The sequence below is a fragment of the Scyliorhinus torazame genome, chromosome X (assembly GCF_047496885.1).
Source record: "Scyliorhinus torazame isolate Kashiwa2021f chromosome X, sScyTor2.1, whole genome shotgun sequence".
In the NCBI taxonomy this organism is placed as follows: Eukaryota; Metazoa; Chordata; class Chondrichthyes; order Carcharhiniformes; family Scyliorhinidae; genus Scyliorhinus; species Scyliorhinus torazame.
Genome location: NC_092738.1, coordinates 17,332,977 through 17,352,133, shown reverse-complemented (window position 1 = coordinate 17,352,133; position 19,157 = coordinate 17,332,977). Strand labels below are relative to the sequence as shown.

At 48.8% G+C, this 19,157-nt stretch overlaps 1 protein-coding gene across 11 annotated transcripts in view; it reads right to left on the bottom strand.

The window, feature by feature from the left end:
• Window positions 1-19,157, bottom strand: part of LOC140405457 (sodium channel protein type 8 subunit alpha-like) — a 381,151-nt gene that overhangs the window by 109,684 nt on the left and 252,310 nt on the right. For all 11 annotated transcript variants that reach the window (XM_072493902.1, XM_072493907.1, XM_072493904.1 and 8 more), the window contains one exon: window positions 952-1,084. In XM_072493902.1, coding sequence (XP_072350003.1) covers window positions 952-1,084 — 133 coding nt within the window. The remainder of the gene's footprint in view (window positions 1-951; window positions 1,085-19,157) is intronic.

The window sequence follows — 19,157 nt, the reverse complement described above, 5'->3', positions numbered from 1 at the left end:
GGACACCAGTAAATCGGGGAAATAAGAATACTGGTCTGAACTGGTCTTGTATACTTTAAAATGGGACACCAGTAAAACGGGGATATAAGAATACTGGTCTGAACTGGTCTTGTATACTTTAAAATGAACACCAGTAAAACGGGGAAATAAGAATACTGGTCTGAACTGGTCTTGTATACTTTAAAATGGGACACCAGTAAAACAGGGAAATAAGAATACTGGTCTGAACTGGTCTTGTATACTTTAAAATGGGACACCAGTAAAACGGGGAAATAAGAATACTGGTCTGAACTGGTCTTGTTTACTTTAAAATGGGACACCAGTAAATCGGGGAAATAAGAATACTGGTCTGAACTGGTCTTGTATACTTTAAAATGGGACACCAGTAAAACGGGGAAATAAGAATACTGGTCTGAACTGGTCTTGTATACTTTAAAATGGGACACCAGTAAAACAGGGAAATAAGAATACTGCTCTGAACTGGTCTTGTATACTTTAAAATGGGACACCAGTAAAACAGGGAAGGAAGAATACTGGTCTGAACTGGTCTGGTATACTTTAAAATGGGACACCAGTAAAACAGGGAAATAAGAATACTGCTCTGAACTGGTCTTGTATACTTTAAAATGGGACACCAGTAAAACGGGGAAATAAGAATACTGATCTGAACAAGTCTTGTATACTTTAAAATGGGACACCAGTAAAACGGGGAAATAAGAATACTGGTCTGAACTGGTCTTGTATACTTTAAAATGGAACACCAGTAAAACGGGGAAATAAGTATACTGGGCTGAACTGGTCTTGTATACTTTAAAATGGGACACCAGTAAAACGGGGAAAAAGAAAACTAGTGCAAACTGTGTTTTCCTTCTGGCAACTGAACAGCACATTCATTTTAAATGGAAGATCACACATATGAAAGTTGAAAAGGATAATGGGTATTGTACGTACCTTCGAGAGTGTTTGTCAGAACACTTAAAACACTGTTTGCTCTGTCCTTCCTCCCAAAAGAAGCGTTCAGCTGGTCCATCGACACCAGGAGGGATCCCGAGTGTTTCTTTTTACTCTCTATTTCAGTGGTAGGCTGTAAGTGGTTACATTCCAATTAGTATAGTTTCAATCCTATCCTTTCAAGAAACATGGCAGTGTGCAGCTTGCATGCTTCATCCATAGATAAGCAGGTGAGGAAGGGAGAGAGGGAGAGGGGTTACAAGTATCAATTCAATACAGCAATCGGCATCCATCATGGATAGCATCCTCTACTGCTACTAGCCTAGCTAAGTGTTTCACCGCATTTACTCCATTTTTACAGCTTGAGTCATCTGTACATTGTAATATACTTGGGTGAAGGAGAAAAGACATTAAATAAATGCTCCATATAGAGTTTTCCCGTCCGTAGACACTCCATGCTGAAATCAAATACTTAGCGGTGTATATAATATTGGATCTGGACATAGTTAAAACTTTTAACATTCCCAACATCAGTTTCTTCTGCGTACCAGCCCCTCCTCCCCCCCCCCCCACCCACCGCCCCCCCACGCCCCGCACCACCATTGAAACTTAAAGCCATGTCCTCAATACCATGAGCACTGATTTTTCCAACACTCTTCCTGCCTCCACCTTCCGCGATTCAGGACCCTTCAGCCCCCTGTCCTACTCTTCACAAATCTCCATACAGCCATCATTTCAGTGGCTCCCTCAAGCTCTGGAAATCGACTTGGATTGTACACGTCCCTGTCATTTAATTCTTCTATGGCTTTACCCCGATATTTGTGAGGTACCCTTGTTCCAGCGAGCACCTCCGACCATGTCCTCTGCCCCTCTGAGTTGCAGCGCTGCTTTCTGTGTTTATTGTTGGCAGTCAAGATTTTTAAGTCAGCGCATTCTTGTCCGCCAAGAAATCTTCTCAGCCTCATTACCTCCCTTCCCATCTTCAAAGGCCTCAGAAAAACTCATCTCAGTCGCTAAGCTCCCTGCCATTGCCAGTGTTCCTCTTTCAATGTTCGCTCATTTCATCGCCTCGAGTTAACTTCACTTAAACAAGGAATGCTGCAGAAATCTAAGTTGCGATTAGATACTCCTGAAGAAATGGCGAACTAAACGGACAACATGTCCTTTCTCTACCAATTGCACAATCCTAGCAGGGAGTGGAATTCATAGAGAGTTAGGGCTCGTTTAGCTCAGTGGGCTAGACAGCCGGTTTGTAATGTAGAACAAGGCCAGCAGCGTGGGTTCAATTCCCGTACCGGCCTCCCCGAGCAGGCGCCGGAATGTGGCAACTGGGGGCTTTTCACAGTAATTTCATAATTGTGACAATGAAAGATTATTACAGGGGCAGCATGGTAGCATTGTGGTTAGCACAATTGCTTCACAGCTCCAGGGTCCCAGGTTCGATTCCTGGCTTGGGTCACTGTCTGTGCGGAGTCTGCACATAGTGTTGGGTGGGGTTACTGGGTTATGGGGATAGTGACCTTGGATAGGGTGCTCTTTCCAAGAGCCGGTGCAGACTCGATGGGCCGAATGGCCTCCTTCTGCACTGTAAATTCTATGAGAACATTGGTCAGAGAACACCGCTATAGCAATTTACTGGCCTGTGCTTCCTTTGAGCATGAAAAAGCTGGATCTATGGTCCTGGCCTTCCCCCAGCAACCCAATTGACTAATTAAATTTGATAATTCCTTAAGTTAAGACAGCATGATCAAACCCAACAAGTAAACAGTGCATCTTAACAGTGCTACCATCCCCAGAATCTGTCCCAAGACATCCTCAAGCTCTTCAGAAAGTACCCTTCATAATCTCATTGCATGTTGTAACTCAAACTTTACTCAATCAATATTCTTTCATTGGACTTGCACACAAATCCCTCGTACAAATCCCCTCAGGATCTGATATGTTTCAACAAGATCACCTCTCAATCTTCTAAATTCCAATAAATAAAGGCCTAACCTATCCAACCTTTCCTCATAAGATATGCCCTTCATTCCAGGAATCAATCAAGTGAATCTCCACTGAACTGCTTCCAATGCAATTATATACTTTCTCAAGTAAGGAGACCAAAACTGTTTACCAACACCTTGTACAACTGTAACAAAAACATACCACTTTTGTAGACCATTCCCCGTGACAATCAACAACATTCCATTTGACTTCCTAATCACCTGCTTCACACTAACTTCTTGTGTTTCTTGTAACAGGACACCCAGATCCCTCTGTACCACAACGTTCTGCAATCGGTGGGAGGGGTTACACTGCCAAAGGGACGAGAGAATCCCGTCAGAGAATTCAGGCCAAAATATCTGTTCAATGCTTCCACCATTTCCTTATTTCCCATTATTTCTAGCCAACTTTATCTCATACTCTAATTCCTCCCTCTGTATTTTTAGTTATTATTTGTTGTTTTAAAAATTCTGTTCAATCTTATGACCTACCAGTAATCTTCGCAAATTGTGTGCCTTTTGTTTTAATTTGATACAATCTTTTATTTCCTTAGTTAGACACAGTTGGTGCCTCCTTCTCTTAGAGTGGTTCTTTTACACTGGAATGCATCCTTATTGAGTGTTATGAACTATCTCCTTCACTGTCTGCCATCTCTATTGACCTAGCCATTAACCTAATTTCCCAGTTCACTTTAGCCAGCTTTGTTTTCATACCTTTGCAATTGCCTTTATTTAAGTTTAAAAGACTAGCCTTTGACCCGCTCTTCTCTCCCTCAAACTGACAAGCAAAAGACAAGCATTTTATGATCACTGCTACTGAAGAGGCTCCTTTACTTTGAGATCATTCACTGCATATTACCAGATCTAGTATAGCCTCCTCTCTGGTTAGTCCTAGAATGTGATGTGCAAGGAACAGTCCCCAAAACATGATGAACTCATCATCCAGGCTACCTTTGGCAATCTGATTCGTCCAATCTACATATAGATTAAAATCACCCATGATTATTACAATATGTTTCTTACAAGCCCCCAGTGTTTATTCCTACCTACCCTGTGCTACAACATCGTTATTGTTAGGAGGCCGATACATTGCTTCTACAGTTGACTTCTTACCTTTGCTATTTCTTATCTCTACCAAACTGGTTCTACATCTTGATCTTCAGAATTAAGGTCACCTCTTAGATCATAGATCATAGGTCATAGAATTATCATAGAATTTACAGTGCAGAAGGAGGCCATTCGGCCCATCGAGTCTGCACCGGCTCTTGGAAAGAGCACCCTACCCAAGGTCAACACCTCCACCCTATCCCCATAACCCAGTAACCCCACCCAACACTAAGGGCAATTTTGGACACTAAGGTCAATTTATCATGGCCAATCCACCTAACCTGCACATCTTTGGACTGTGGGAGGAAACCGGAGCACCTGGAGGAAACCCACGTACACACGGGGAGGATGTGCAGACTCCGCACAGACAGTGACCCAAGCCGGAATCGAACCTGGGACCCTGGAGCTGTGAAGCAATTGTGCTAACCACTATGCTACCGTGCTGCCCCATCCACTCCAGCACCAATGCATTACAGCTGCGGAATATATGGTGCACAACAGCAACAGTTACTTCAATGGCACCTGAGGAACTATTGTCACAGGATCTAGGTCCATAAGACCATAAGACATAGGAGCAGAATTAGGCCTCTTGGCGCATTGAGTCTGCTCCGCCATTCAATCATGGCTGATATTTTCTCATCCCCATTCTCCTGCCTTCTCCCCATAACCCCTGATCCCCTTATTAATCAAGAACCTGTCTATCTCTGTCTTAAAGACACTCAGTGATTTGTCCTCCACAGCCTTCTGCGGCAAAGAGTTCCACAGGTTCACCACCCTCTGGCTGAAGAAATTCCTCCTCATCTCTGTTTTAAAGGATCATCGCTTCAGTCTGAGATGGTGGCCTCTGGTTCTAGTTTTTCCTACAAGTGGAGACATCCTCGCCACGTCCACTCTATCCAGGCCTCGCAGTATCCTGTAAGCTTCAATAAGATCCCTCTCATCCTTCTAAATTCCAATGAGTACAGACCCAGAGTCCTCAACCGTTCCTCATATGACAAGCTCTTCATTCCAGGAATCATTCTTGTGAACTTCCTGTGGATCCTTTCCAAGGCCAGCACATCCTTCCTTAGATACGGGGCCCAAAACTGCTCACAATACTCCAAATGGGGTCCGACCAGAGCCTTATGTAGCCTCAGAAGTACATCCCTGGTCTTGTATTCTAGCCCTCTTGACATGAATGCTAACATTGCATTTGCCTTCCTAACTGTCGACTGAACCTGCACGTTAACCTTAAGAGAATCGTGAACAAGGACTCCCAAGTCCCTTTGTGCTTCTGATTTCCGAAGCATTTCCCCATTTAGAAAATAGTCCATGCCTCCGTTCTTCCTTCCAAAGTGCATAAGCTCACACTTTTCCACATTGTATTCCATCTGCCACTTCTTTGCCCACTCTCCTAGCCTGTCCAAGTCCTTCTGCAGCCCGCCTGCTTCCTCAATACTACCTGTCCCTCTACAGACCTTTGTATTATCTGAAAACTCAGCAACAGTGCCTTCAATTCCTTCTTCCAGATCATTAATGTATATAGGTCAATAGAAAGCTAGATGCAAAGCTAGTCCATGAGCTGCCATCCCGCGTAGAACATGGATACTGAAGTTTCATCCTAAATTCCACCATATAGATCCACCAATCTAACTGGCGCCATTCTGAAACAGGGCAACTTAGAACAGTCGCTAAGGAAGTAGGCCGATGCTTGGACTCAACGAAAAACTGTGATGTTTTAAGGCAGAAGTTTGTACCTTTACTCTGGGTGGGGTTTAGTCAGAACATTTTTGTTCTTTCGTTTTGCACGCTCTTTTCATTTCCAAGTTTCCTTTGCAAATAGAACATAGAACATACAGTGCAGAAGGAGGCCATTCGGCCCATCGAGTCTGCACCGACCCACTTAAGCCCTATCCCTGTAACCCAATAACTCCTCCCAACCTTTTTTAGTCACTAAGGGCTATTTAGCATGGCCAATCCACCTAACCTGCATGTCTTTGGACTGTGGGAGGAAACCGTAGCACCCGGAGGAAACCCACGCAGATACAGGGAGAACGTGCAGACTCCGCACAGACAGTGACCCAGCAGGGAATCGAACCTGGGACCCTGGCGCTGTGAAGCCACAGTGCTATCCACTTGTGCTACCGTGCTGCCCCAATGGTTCTTGTTTCTCTAGAATGGGGTGAGTTTCTGAAAAAAGGTTATTCCCCCCCCCGACCTAAGAGATTCCCCGCGGTGTGATTTATTTGTTGAAGCACAAGGCAGAATAGCAGGCAAGTTGAGAAGCCAGGCAAACAAGATAGCAGCTCTGGACACTCATTCAGCCCAAGAAACATCCCTGGGTTTGTGTGTGGGATTGTGAGCTGGAGCTGTCACCAGCTTCATTGAACAATTTCCTCTAACATTGCCGCAAAAGAAGCCTTTGGACTGGGCAATTGCTTTCTGTGGAGCATTTTCACAGAAGTTCTGCAGTTCGAGGCACTACTGGCGTCTTTCCTTTCCAAGCGGATTCCATGAGATCATGGATGCCATGAGCTAAGGGGTGACATCTTCTTATCCCCCACTTGATAACATCCTGGTTCATTTCCAATGCTTCCTTCTCTGTCTTCCTTGACTGTTGGGCAGCATTCCGAGGTAGCAATCCATCTTGAGCAGTCACAATAAACAGGTAGGATCGCTACAATGCAGGAGGCCATTCGGCCCATTAAGTCTACACCGACCCTCTGAAAGAGCACTCTACCCATGTCCATTTATCCGCCCTACCCCTGGAACCTCACCTAACCTGCACATTTTTTAGCATGGCCAATCCACCGAACCTTCACATCTTTGGACTGTGGGGGGACACCCATGTGGTAATACCAGGTATTGCAGTACCTGAGAGGTGGATGCCCATTGGCTAGACCTAGGAGTCTACCATTGGCTAACACACATAGCTCCGCCCTGAGAGGCGGGGTATAGGAACCCATGCCGTCCCAGCAGCCTTCACTTTCTGTATCGAAGCTGCTGGGTACAGTTCTAGCTGATTAAAGCCGATTAGTATGACTCTCCTTGTCTCGAGAGTAATTGATTGTGCATCAACCCACTCAGACACGGGGAGAGCGTGCAAACTCCACACAGGCTGTCGCCCAAGGCCGGAATCGATCCCGTGCCCCTGACACGATGAGGCAGCAGTGCCAACCACTGGAATTGGGAATCATATTGTCTGCCCGTTGCACAGTCCACTTGAAGTCAATAATGTCGAGCAGGGTATATAATGGGAGACTGATTCAATGCCACTGTTTAGCATTACCACCCAAGATCAATTTCTCCCAGTGCCCATTAATTCCTCCAGTGTCCACTTTGTATTGTACCATCATTAACTCATGATGTGACACTTATCTCTGCTGGAGAGTGCAAATAAGAGGGAAAATGATGGCATGAGTGAATTTCTGTTGGCTGTGTTGTTGAGGACGCTGCCTGATGGGACAGTGTTTCTCCATCTGCTTCCAGTTCTGTGCAGAGAAAGAGGTGGAGACATGTACTGTGTTTCCTACTTTCTGCAATGAGATTGATTTGGCAGAGGGCACACGCCCAATGCAGGATTCTCCAGTGCAGCAACATAATGTGAGGGTGTCTGTACACTTCCCAGGGTTATAACCTTACAATTGTTACTGCACATTGAGAAATAAAATATGGATGAATGACCGCTCGCCTTTACTGGCCTGAGGTCATGAGATCTGCAGAGAGTGGGTGCCGGAAGAATTGCAATCAGCTCATTATCATTTCGAAACACTTCCATTCATATTCCTTTTATGGCTGGCTTCAGGCCGATTGTCACACGCCCTGGGCGGAATTCTCCGTTTCTGCAGCTCAGTGCCGATGCCAGCATGGGACCCATGGTGGTTCACGACCGGCAAATTGGTGTGAACCCCTCACCGATTCCGGTACCAGTGAGGGGCTAGCATCGGCGCCGCGTGAAACACCTGTGGATCACGCAGAAAACGGCCGGGTCTCGGGCCGCGCATGCGCACGGCTGACGACCTGCAGCGGTCGTGCCGTACAACGTGGCGCCGGCCGTGCGCTGGCCCGACCCGCAAACTGCGACCCCACAGTCCACCTCCTGGTCACCACCCACCAGTCCCCCCCAGCCCTCGCTGAAGCCCCCCCCCCCCCGGCCAGCGGCACGGATCCCGGCTGACTGTGGCGATGCTGGACACAGTCCGCAGCCGCCTCGTCGGGTTCCCGATTTTTGTCAGGGCACGTGGCCCGCGCCGGCGGGAGTTCGGCCCATCGAGGGGCGGAGCATCGCGAGTGGGCCAGCAGGTGAGGCGCCAATGGCAATGCCACAATGGCGCTGGTTTGATGGGGGCGGAGACTCGTAAACCGGTGCCGGTCCCGATTCCGGTGTCGGGAGCCAATTCTCCGCCCGATCGCTGATTATGATATTGGTGTTGGGCAACCGAGAATCTGCTCCTTGACTTTTGCCCCCCTTTTTCATCCATTTTTTCTCAGGGGAATTGTTCGGTGGTGCTCCGGCGGATGGGGGGGGGGGGGCATGGTTTGCTGTTCTATGCATACCACCTCTTGCCAGGGTCAGGTCATCATTCTGCTGCCTGTTGCTTCTGTATTCAGAATAGTTCAACTTCAAATTCTGCAGCCGTCCCCTCCAAAATACGGAACAAAATTGTGTTGTGCGCTGCTCGATAATAAAAACAAAAACTGCGTCCGCAGCATTTTACTTTTATTTTAGGACATTCCACTATCGATGCACTTCTCAACTCACTTCTGAACCACTGCTAGGTCCGACAGATGATACAGACAGACAGTGGAAATCTACTAGCTGAATCGTCTGCTGGTGCCCGCCACGGTGGGTCTGAAAACGCGGCAGAGTATGGAGTGAACCAGATTCTCAGCGATTCCGGCAGGAACACATGGCAGCATGAAACACGTTCATACAATGTCATGTGTGCAGAAGTCGGGATTCATATGAACAATGTCTAGGGCTATCTCTGGAGTTTGGGGTGTAGTCCGCCAGTGACCCGTGGGCAGCACGGTCGCACGGTGGTTAGCACAGTTGCTTCCCAGCTCCAAGGTCCCAGGTTCGATTCCGGCCTTGGGTCACTGTCTGTGCGGAGTCTGCACGTTCTCCCCGTGTCTGTGTGGGTTTCCTCCGGGTGCTCCGGTTTCCTCCCACAGTCCAAAGGTGTGCAGGTTAGGTGGGTTGGCCATACTAAATTGCCCTTAGTGTCCAAAAAGGTTCGGTGGAGTTGCTGGGTTACGGGGATAGGGTGGAGGTGTGGGGCCTAAGTAGGGTGCTGTATCCAAGGGCCGGTGCACTCGATGGGCTGAATGACCTCCTTCTGCACTGTAAATTCTATGAAACACCACAGTAGTGGGTGAAGTGGGGGGGGGGGGGGGGGGGGGCAGCATCTGCAGGTGAACATTCCAGATTTGATGTCCCGATGGAGGTCCATCCAGCAACCTCAGAGTATTCCTGGAGATCCATCTTCATTCTCAAGAATTCCAACTTCTTCCATCAGTAGTGGGTCAGTGATGTTGGGCGTCTTTTCAATATGGCGCCTGGACACGTCGATGGACTGAGCGCCATCAGACCTGCTCCGCAACTGAATACAGCGTGAAATGCCCGGGTGCACAATTAATGAGGTCGAGGCAGGAAGATTTGGCATGTTTTCCCACAGCGGGAAACACTCCACATTCCCGTCCTCGCCACCGGACTTCTCAAATTGGGAGAATTCCGCCCTTAGTAATATTTGAGGGAGATTTATTGACCAGGACATGAGGAGAATTAATCTGGGGCGTCATTCTCCGACCCCCCAGCGGGTCGGAGAATGGCCGTTGGCCGCCGTGAATCCCGCCCCCGCCGGTTGCCGAAGTCTCCGGTACCGGAGATTCGGCGGGGGCGGGAATCGCGCCGCGCCGGTTGGCGGGCCCCCCCGCTCGATTCTCCGGCCCGGATGGGCCGAAGTCCCGCCAATAAATTGCCTGTCCCGCCGGCGTAAATTAGAGTACCTATTTACCGGCGGGACAAGGCGGCGCGGGCGGGCTCCGGGGTCCTGGGGGGGGCGTGGGGCGATCTGGCCCCGGGGGGTGCCCCCACGGTGGCCTGGCCCACGATCGACGCCCACCAATCCGCAGGCGGGCCTGTGCCGTGGGGGCACTCTTTCCCTTCCGCCTCCGCCACGGTCTCCACCATGGCGGAGGTGGAAGAGACTGTCCCCACTGCGCATGCACGGGAAACTGTCAGCAGCCACTGACGCTCCCGCGCATGCGCCGCCCCGACATGTCATTTCCGCGCCAGCTGGCGGGGCAACAAAGGCCGTTTCCGCCAGCTGGCGGGGCGGAAATTCCTCCGGCGCCGGCCTAGCCCCTCAATGTTGGGGCTCAGCCCCCAAAGATGCGGAGCATTCCGCACCTTTGGGGAGGCGCGATGCCCGTCTGATTGGTGCCGTTTTGGGCGCCAGTCGACGGACATCGCGCCGTTTGGGGAGAATTTCGCCCCTGATCTCTTATTGAATAATGGCATGGAATTTTCAATGTCTGTCTGAGAGAGTAAACAGGATTTTATCGAAAAGCAGAAGTGCCCTTTCAGAACTGCACTGAAGCATCGATCTAGCGGGTCTTTAACCTCTGACCCCGCGACTCAGAGGACGGCCATTACCACCGAGCCAAGGCAGACAAACTCCGCCATCCCTCCATGTTCTGGGCCTCCTCAGCATAACTCTGTGCCTGGGGAGACTTAGACCAGAATTCTCCCACCATTGGAATTCTCTTTTCCCGCTGGCAGCACACCAGCAGCATCCCATTGACAAGTGACGGGAAGAAGGAATCCCATTGTCAGTGAACGGTGCGTTGCTGAGAAACACATGGCTGGGGGAGAATCCCGCCCACTAGATTTGTTATCCAGGCCAGCAATTCTTAAACAAGTTCCCCTGTGGGATTTTGAGGAATTTTGTGGGAGCAATCCCGTGCCCACCCCACCTCCGACATAGGGGCTGGTTTAGCACAGTGGGCTAAATAGCTGGCTTGTAATTCAGAACAATGGCAGCAGCGCGGGTTCAATTCCCGTACCAGCCTCCCTGAACAGGCGCCAGAATGTGGCGACTAGGGCATTTTCACAGTAATTTCATTGCAGTGTTAATGTAAGCCTACTTGTGACACTAATAAAGGTTATTATTATTATAATAAGGACTCAACACAGCTGTACCCAGAACTGTTGCTTTAAGGCCACACTCCCTTGCAAAGAAATCAAAGTAATTCTCGCTATTTATAAATGACTAGTCATACCAATTTTAACTGCTGGCAAATTTAATTCTCCCCAATTGCTTTGGGATTTTCAACACCTTGAACACTGAGGCAAAATTTTACAACCCTTTTGAGGTATTGGTCAGGGCCGGAAAAGGCAGTGAGCCGTATTGGAAAATCCTGCTGGCTGGAGGGATTGTAAAATTCCACTCCTGGAGTATTGTGGATCTGTGGTCGCTATTTTAATATTGAGATCTCCTGCGTTGTTGTTCACCATAAGTCAGATAGGTTGCTTGACAAGCACCGAATAACAGGCAGCGTATTATTCTGCTGCTAAGGGGAAGCAGAATCCCCTTCTAGGCAACAATTGCCGTGAAGCAAACATGGTCACGGTTCAATCACGCTGAAGTGGAACCACCATGATCTGGAAGAATGGAGGGAACCAACTGGTAGGTAATGGAAATTGGTGGATAGACTCCCTGGGATTTAACCTTTCCCACATTCCTTGGATGTGGTAATGAAGAAAAGTTGAGGAAACAGGTCAAAAACAGAGGTTACTAGGTCACAGGCGTAAATTAGTAGCCTAAATCTTGCTCGAGGGCCCCTGTTGAGAATTTGTCAGTTTTTCCCAATCCTTCCCTGCCTTGGTCTGTATGACTGCAATTAAAAAGGCAAGGAGACCAGTGCCAAAATAATAGGGATCGCTTTACGTATGCACTCTGAAATTGGGGCCCGTTCATTGACTGTAACCTGAGCGGGATAGCAGTGATCGCTACAGAGATGAGGAGGAATTTCTTCAGCCAGAGGGTGGTGAATCTGTGGAACTCTTTGCCGCAGAAGGCTGTGGAGGCCAAATCACCGAGTGTCTTTAAGACAGAGATAGATAGGTTCTTGATTAATAAGGGGATCAGGGGTTATGGGGAGAAGGCAGGAGAATGGGGATAAGAAAATATCAGCCATGATTGAATGGCGGAGCAGACTTGATGGGCCGAGTGGCCTAATTCTGATCCGATTTCTTATGGTCTTATGGTCTTCCTTAGCAGGAAAAGCTTGGTCAGAACCAGAAGAGACATTCGGTGCAAATTAAGATAACAAGGCCGGAATTCTCCAGCTATTTGCTGTTGCCGAGGTTGTCTGGTCCCACCAGCAGTGCACCCCTCCCCCACACTTCCTGCATGTGGGTTTCGTGGCGACATGAGGTGGCTTCAATGGGAAATCCCATTGACAGCGGCAGGAGCAGAGATTCCCGCTGCAAGCAATGGAGCAGCGCCTCCAGTCATCAAGAAACACGCGGCTGGGGACTTCCGGTGACGGCGGGCGGGAGGCGGCCGCACAATGGAGAGCCCCTGCTCGGGAACGGCAATTTCGGGGCTTTAAGCCCGGTCCCAGGGTCCGCGGAGGTGGCAGAAGGGAGAAGGCACGGAGGAGGCACTGAGAAGACACAGGAGGGAAAACAACCCCAAAGAAAAATGTCGAGGGTGAGCAAAAAAACGGCCGAAAAAAAACCAGCTGGAGGTCCGTCGGGGAGTGGAAAGGTCACCGCGGGGTCATCAGGAAAAATGGAGGCTGGAGCACCATGGAAGGCCGCAGTGCTTACGGCTGAAGAAATAACCAAGGTGATGGCTGCGGAATTTGAAAAGCAGTTGGCGCAGATTGCGAAATGCATGGAGACGGTGAGGAAGGAGATGAGGGAGGTTTTGAGTGTGCTGGTGGAGGAGGCGGTTTCCCCGGTGAGGACGGAGGTGGCGAGCGCAGTGGCGGAGGTGCGAGAGCAAGGGGAGGCGCTGAAGGAAGTGGAGGAGACGTTATTGCAGCACGGTGATCAACTTGCCTCGATGGGGAAAGAGATGCGGAAGGTGATGGATACTAACAAGGATCTGCGAGGAAAAATGGAAGACCTGGAAAATAGATCCAGGCGACAGAACTTGAGGATTGTGGGGCTGCCCGAAGGAGTTGAAGGACCGAAGCCGACTGAGTATTTTGCCGCGATGTTGGCAAAACTACTGGGGGAGGGGGAGGACCCCTCCCGATATGAACTGGATCGGGCTCATCGGTTGTGGAGGCCTGTACCAAAGGCGAGTGAGCCGCCAAGGGCAGTGACTCTGTGCTTCCGTAGGTACAGGGTGAAGGAGAAGGTCCTGAGCTGGGCCAAGCAGAAGCGGGTGGTGCAGTGGGCTGGAGCTGGTATACGTGTATACCAGGGCTTTACGGTGGAGCTGGCAAGGAGGCGGGCTGCCTTCAACCGGGTGAAGAGGGCACTGTACATTAGCAAGGCGCGGTGCGGCATTGTATATCCAGCGAAGCTGAGGGTGACGAACAAGCTCAGGGACCTTTATTTTGGAACAGCGGAAGCAGCGGAGGAGTTTGCGAAAGCAGAAGGACTGTGGCAGAACTGACAAATTGAGCAATGGCCATGTGCCGATGTAACCTCATGACTGTATTTTCTTCTTTTTTGTATCACTGTGCGCGGGTGTAGAGATTAAAGGAGCCAAGGTGGTATATATTTGGACAAGGGAAGGGACGGGACTTTCACTCGAAATGAGAGTTCTTTGGGGTGTAGGTGGATAGGCGGGTTTGTGTGCTAAAAGGGGATCTTTGGGCTTTCCTGGGGCCGGGCAAGTGGGAAAGGGACCTGGGCGGGGGCCTCCACACTGGACGGTGTGTGCCGGTCAGTGAACGGGAGTGAGGTGGGGGGAGGGGCTGCGGCCATCGGAGCCTGGCAGAACAGGGTCCGAGTGGTCTAGCCGAGGTGGAAAGTTGGGGGGGGGGAAGGAACCGAGGGTAGGGGGAGGAGTTTTAGAAGAGGCAGTGGACGGGAGGAGCTGGAGACCTGGGGTGGGGGGGTGGGGGGGTGGGAGCTGTGTAAGATTAAGGGTGACTACGGGTAATCCCTGATTTATGTTTGTCATTTGTTTATGTAAACATGCGGGTTGAGGTTCGGGGGTTGGTGGGTAGATGGGATCGTTGTTATTATGGGGACTGACATATCTTGCTGATTATTGTTTATTGTGATGGATGTAAATGTGGGAGAAAATGTGAAAATGGAGGAGAATAAGAAATTTTTTTTAAAAAAGAAACACGCGGCTGGGGGCAGGGGTGGGGGTGGGGGGGGGCGTGGGGGGGTGGGGGCGAGAGACAGAAAATCCCGCCCCAAATGTGTTATCACTTCAATGTTCTTTCGGGACATGTTTCAAGGTGCCATGTTTAGCCTCTTCTCCATGTCGTTTGCATGGCAGCATTTCTACTATTCAGGGTGAGGAGGGAGAAAGAAAAAGAGTTCAGGACATGCTTGCTGAAGCAGCACCTTTAATTGCCGTGGTCACCAAAACCTGGAAATATCAACGTCTGGGATAAGGCTTATTCATCCCTGCATCATAAGGCATCCCTTCCCTCTGCTGACGGATTGAGAAGCAGACAGAATATAGAAACTTCAGGAGGGAAGTGAAGGAGATAATGATGGAAGTAAAGAGAGAGCATGAGGAGAGACGGGCAGCTAACATGAAAGGGAATTCCAAAGTCTCCTACAAGTGTATAAATAGTGAAAGATCAGTAAAAGGAGCGGTGGGGTAGTTAGGGGCCAATAATGTTATTTATACATAGAACATAGAATTTACAGTGCAGAAGGAGGCCATTTGGCCCATCGAGTCTGCGCCGACCCTTGGAAAGACCACTGCACTTAAGCCCACACTTCCACCCTATCCCTGTAACCAGTAACCTCTCCTAGCCTTTTTTTTGGTCACTAAGGGCAATTTAGCATGGCCAATCCACCTATTCTGCACGTCTTTGGACTGTGGGAGGAAACCGGAGCACCCGGAGGAAACCCACGCAGACACGGGGAGAATGTGCAAACTCCACACAGACAGTGACACAAGCCAGGAATCGAACCTGGGACCCTGGAGCTGTGAAGCCACAGTGCTAACCACTTTGCTACCGTGCCGCCCATGGAGGCAGAGGGCATGGTTGAGATATTAAATGAGTTATTTGTATCTTTAACAAGGGAGATTCTGCCGCAGTCTGCGAAAGAGGATGCAATTGAGACTCTGGATAAGCTACTTAAAGTCGATAAGTCACCAAGACCGGATGAGATGCATCGAAGGATACTGAAAGAAGTAAGGGTGGAAATAAAGGAAGCAATTTAATGTTCCAAGTCTCCTTGGATACAGGGATTATTTCAAATAAGTGGAGAACTTCAATTGCTATGCCCTTGTTCAAAAAAGGGTGTGAGGATAAGTCTTGCAATTACAGGCCCATCTGTTTAACCTTGGTGGCGTGAAAGCTTTTACAAACAACAGGATAAAATCAACAGTCGATTGGGCAAGTGTGAATTAATTAAGGAAAGCCAGTATGGAATTGTTAAAGGCAAATCGTGCTTAACTGGCTCGATAGAGTTTTTTTCATGAGGAAACAGAGAGTGTTGACAAGGGTAGTGTGGTCGATGTGGTGTACATGGGCTTCACAAAACTATTTAACAAAGTGCGACATTACAGTCTAGCCAGAAAAGTCAAAGCCTATGGAATGAAAGGGATAGTGGCAGCATGGATATGAAGTTGGCTGAGTGACAGGAAGCAGAGAGTAGTGGCAAACGGCTGTTTTGCAGATTGGAGAAAGGTACATGGGGTTCCCCAGGGATAGGTACTAGGACCATTTCTTGATATATATTAGATTTGGGTGCACAGGGCATAATTTCAAAATTTGCAGAGGACACAAAACTTGGAAGTATTGTGAATTCTGAGGGGGGTGATGACACACAGACAGGCTTGCGGAAAGGGCAGGTTAAATTTATTGCGGAGAAGCGTGAAGTGATACATTTAAGTAGGAAGAATGTGGAGGGACAATATAAAATAAAGTGTGCAATTCTAAGGGAGTGCAGGAGCAGAGGTCCCAGACCTGGGCGTATATGTGTTTCAATCATTGAAGGTGACAGGATAGGTTGAGAGAGTGGTTAAGAGGACATACCAGGCTTTAGAAATAGAGCATAGAGTACAAAAGCAAGGGAGTTATGGTGAACTTTTATAGAATGCTGGTTCAACCTCAACTGGAGTATTGTGTCCAATTCTGAGCACCATACTTTAGGAAGGATGTGAAGCCATTGGAGAAGGTGCAGGAAAGATTTACGAAAATGGCCTCCTTCTCTGCGGTTACCATTCTAATCAGATACGCAACAAGGTTGGAACTTTTCAACAAGGTCAATGGGCCAGGATCTCCTGGTAGACACTGTCTACTTGGACTTCAAAAATACCTTTGACAAAGTACTGCACAATGGGTTATTCTACAATACAGAATCTTATGGCTCTGGATTCATGTTAAAATGGATTAGGAATTGGCTTAATTGCTGTAGGCAGGAAATTGTGTTTATGGTTGTGGATCTGCCTCGAGACCGGTTACAAGGGGCCTTGCTTTTCCTGATGTTTATAAATGACCAAGATGTAGATTTTGGGGGAATGGTCTGCAAGTTGGTAGGTGACACTAAAGGCTGTGCAAATGCCAGGACTGCGTAAGGGAAGGAACCCCTACGAGTGGGTTGCGAGTGGAATGTATTGGGGAAATCGGCAAAGCTTTGGCAGATTCTTTCACAGAATGTGGGCATCGCTAGCGAGGCCAATGTTTGTTACCATCCCTAATTGCCCTCAAGAGGGTTTCAGAGAATCGTCTTTTTCAACCGCTGCAGTCCCTGCGGTGTTGGTACACCCACAGTGTTGGTGGGAAAGGAATGGATGCCCTTGAACTTAGACACATAGGCAGGTCTACACCAAGTACTCCTCCACATCATATGGCACAGAATCAATTGAAAGAGAAAGTGGCCTTCACGTTCATGGCCAATGCCAAATAGAACTATTTAATCTAAAACAAAGGACAATGTCTTATACATTACAAGATTCAGGGTGGAATTTAGAAGACGGTATCCAGTTTTGTCCCCTTCCATAGTGAATGAGAGACAAGGAAGGCCTGAAGGATGATCTCCTGCTCAACTGCACCTAATGATTCAGGAAACCGGGTCTCTTTCTTTTATAGATTTGTAGTCCTTTGTGCTGCTCAGATAGTGGTGTACAAAATTAATAACAAGCTTGATCATTCTCCCCTTGAGAGATCATTTCAATTCGATACTTTGGGAAAGACCAAAGACCATAGGCTGGATTCTCCGCCAGCGGGATGCTCCATTTTGCCGGCAGCCCGGGGGTTTCCCGACAGCGTAGGGCTGCCCCGCAATGGGAAACCCCATTGACCAGCCAGCGTAATGGAGCATCCCGCCAGCGTGCTGAAACAGAAATGTGGCGCGGCGGGCGGAGAATCCAGCCCCAGGTGTTGACGCGAGCGGAGAAACTGTGACGTTTTACAACAAAACAATCGGCGCCGAACCCTCACCGATCCTGCGACCGTTGAGGGTCTTGCAGCCGCGCCGAGTAAAACTCCCGGTTCCCACGACAAAAACGGCTGGGTGCATGGCCGCGCATGCGCACACCGAAGACCTGCAGCGGTAGCGCCATAAAACATGGCGTCGGCCGTGCGCAGACCTGGCTGTCAGATGGTGCCCCCCTGGTCACCCACTGGCCTCCCCCAGTCACCTCCCACCAATACTCCCAACCCTCGCCGAAGCCCCCCCGGGCAGCGGTGCGGCTCCCGCCCGACTGTGGCGGCGCTGGACGCAGCAGCCGGCCCACCGCGTTCCCGACAACTGAGACCACAAGTGAACCGTGCCGTCGGGGATTCGGCCCATCGGGGGTGGAGTATCGAGGGAGGGCCTTCAAGTAGCGTCCGGGTACCGTTCCAACAGAGTGAAGCGATGACGCCATTTCGGAGGGGGCGGAGGAGACAAAACTGCCGTCAAACTGGCTCCGCCCCCGATTTGGCCGTCAAAGCGGATTCTCCGCTGATTGCCGATTACGAAATCGGCGTCAGGGAACGGTGAATCCCGCCCCCATGTACTTAAGCTACACAAGAACAGGACACGGTTAGTGTCCCAGAGGATATTAATAAGCAAAATCTGTTCTTTTAAGAAAAACATTGAACTTGGAACACAAATTTTGACCTGCTCTTTTTTCTTTTTGTTAAAAAGACAAATCCCTTCTCCAAAGCTACACCATTTCAAAGCTGATACTGTCTAAATCATACATGACAGCTCCATTTGATGCAGTATGTATTATCTCTTGAAGTGGCAGAAAAGAGCATTGCAAAGCTCAACACGGCACATTTTGATATTGAAGTCATGCCCGTTTGTCACTTCATCAACAAGCCTCAGGAAAGAAGAAGATATGTCGACAAAAGCCTTTGAAGGGAAGGGGGTTACATTAACATTGAAATATCATGTAAATCAACAACCCATCCCCCTCACCCATAAAACAGATTTAAAATCAAAATTCTGAACTCTAGCTGCTGACAGATAAATTGGTAGAATTGCAAAAGGTGATTTCAAAATAGCAGGGGGAAAAAGACATGTAATAATTTGGCTTATTCAGTCACTGTAAAGCTGTGGCCCTGAGTTTTCCCAATAACAGATACAGTCCTATAATCTCTCTCTATACTGACCCTCATCAAACGTATCACTGGGAGAAATCAGCATTCATTTTCAGATCCGCCAAGCCTTAAAGACCGATTCTAACTCTGGAACTAGGGGGAAATATTCAGAGCTTGGGTCCAGCTGCTGAGCTCTTTCAGATCATGCTTGGGTCCAAACAAAGGAACTTACAAAAACCTCCGTTATCCAAATTCATCTGTTTAGACTATTCATGCCTTTGCAGTGAATATTCACGATTATATTCCCTGCACCTTTTTTTTGCACTCGTATTGCATTGGGACCATCACAAATCTGGCAACCAAATATACTTTTACGTCTTCCCCCCAATTTTCTGCCTTCCTGCCCTGAAAGCTCAGCTCCACGGATGCTGGCTGTCCTCT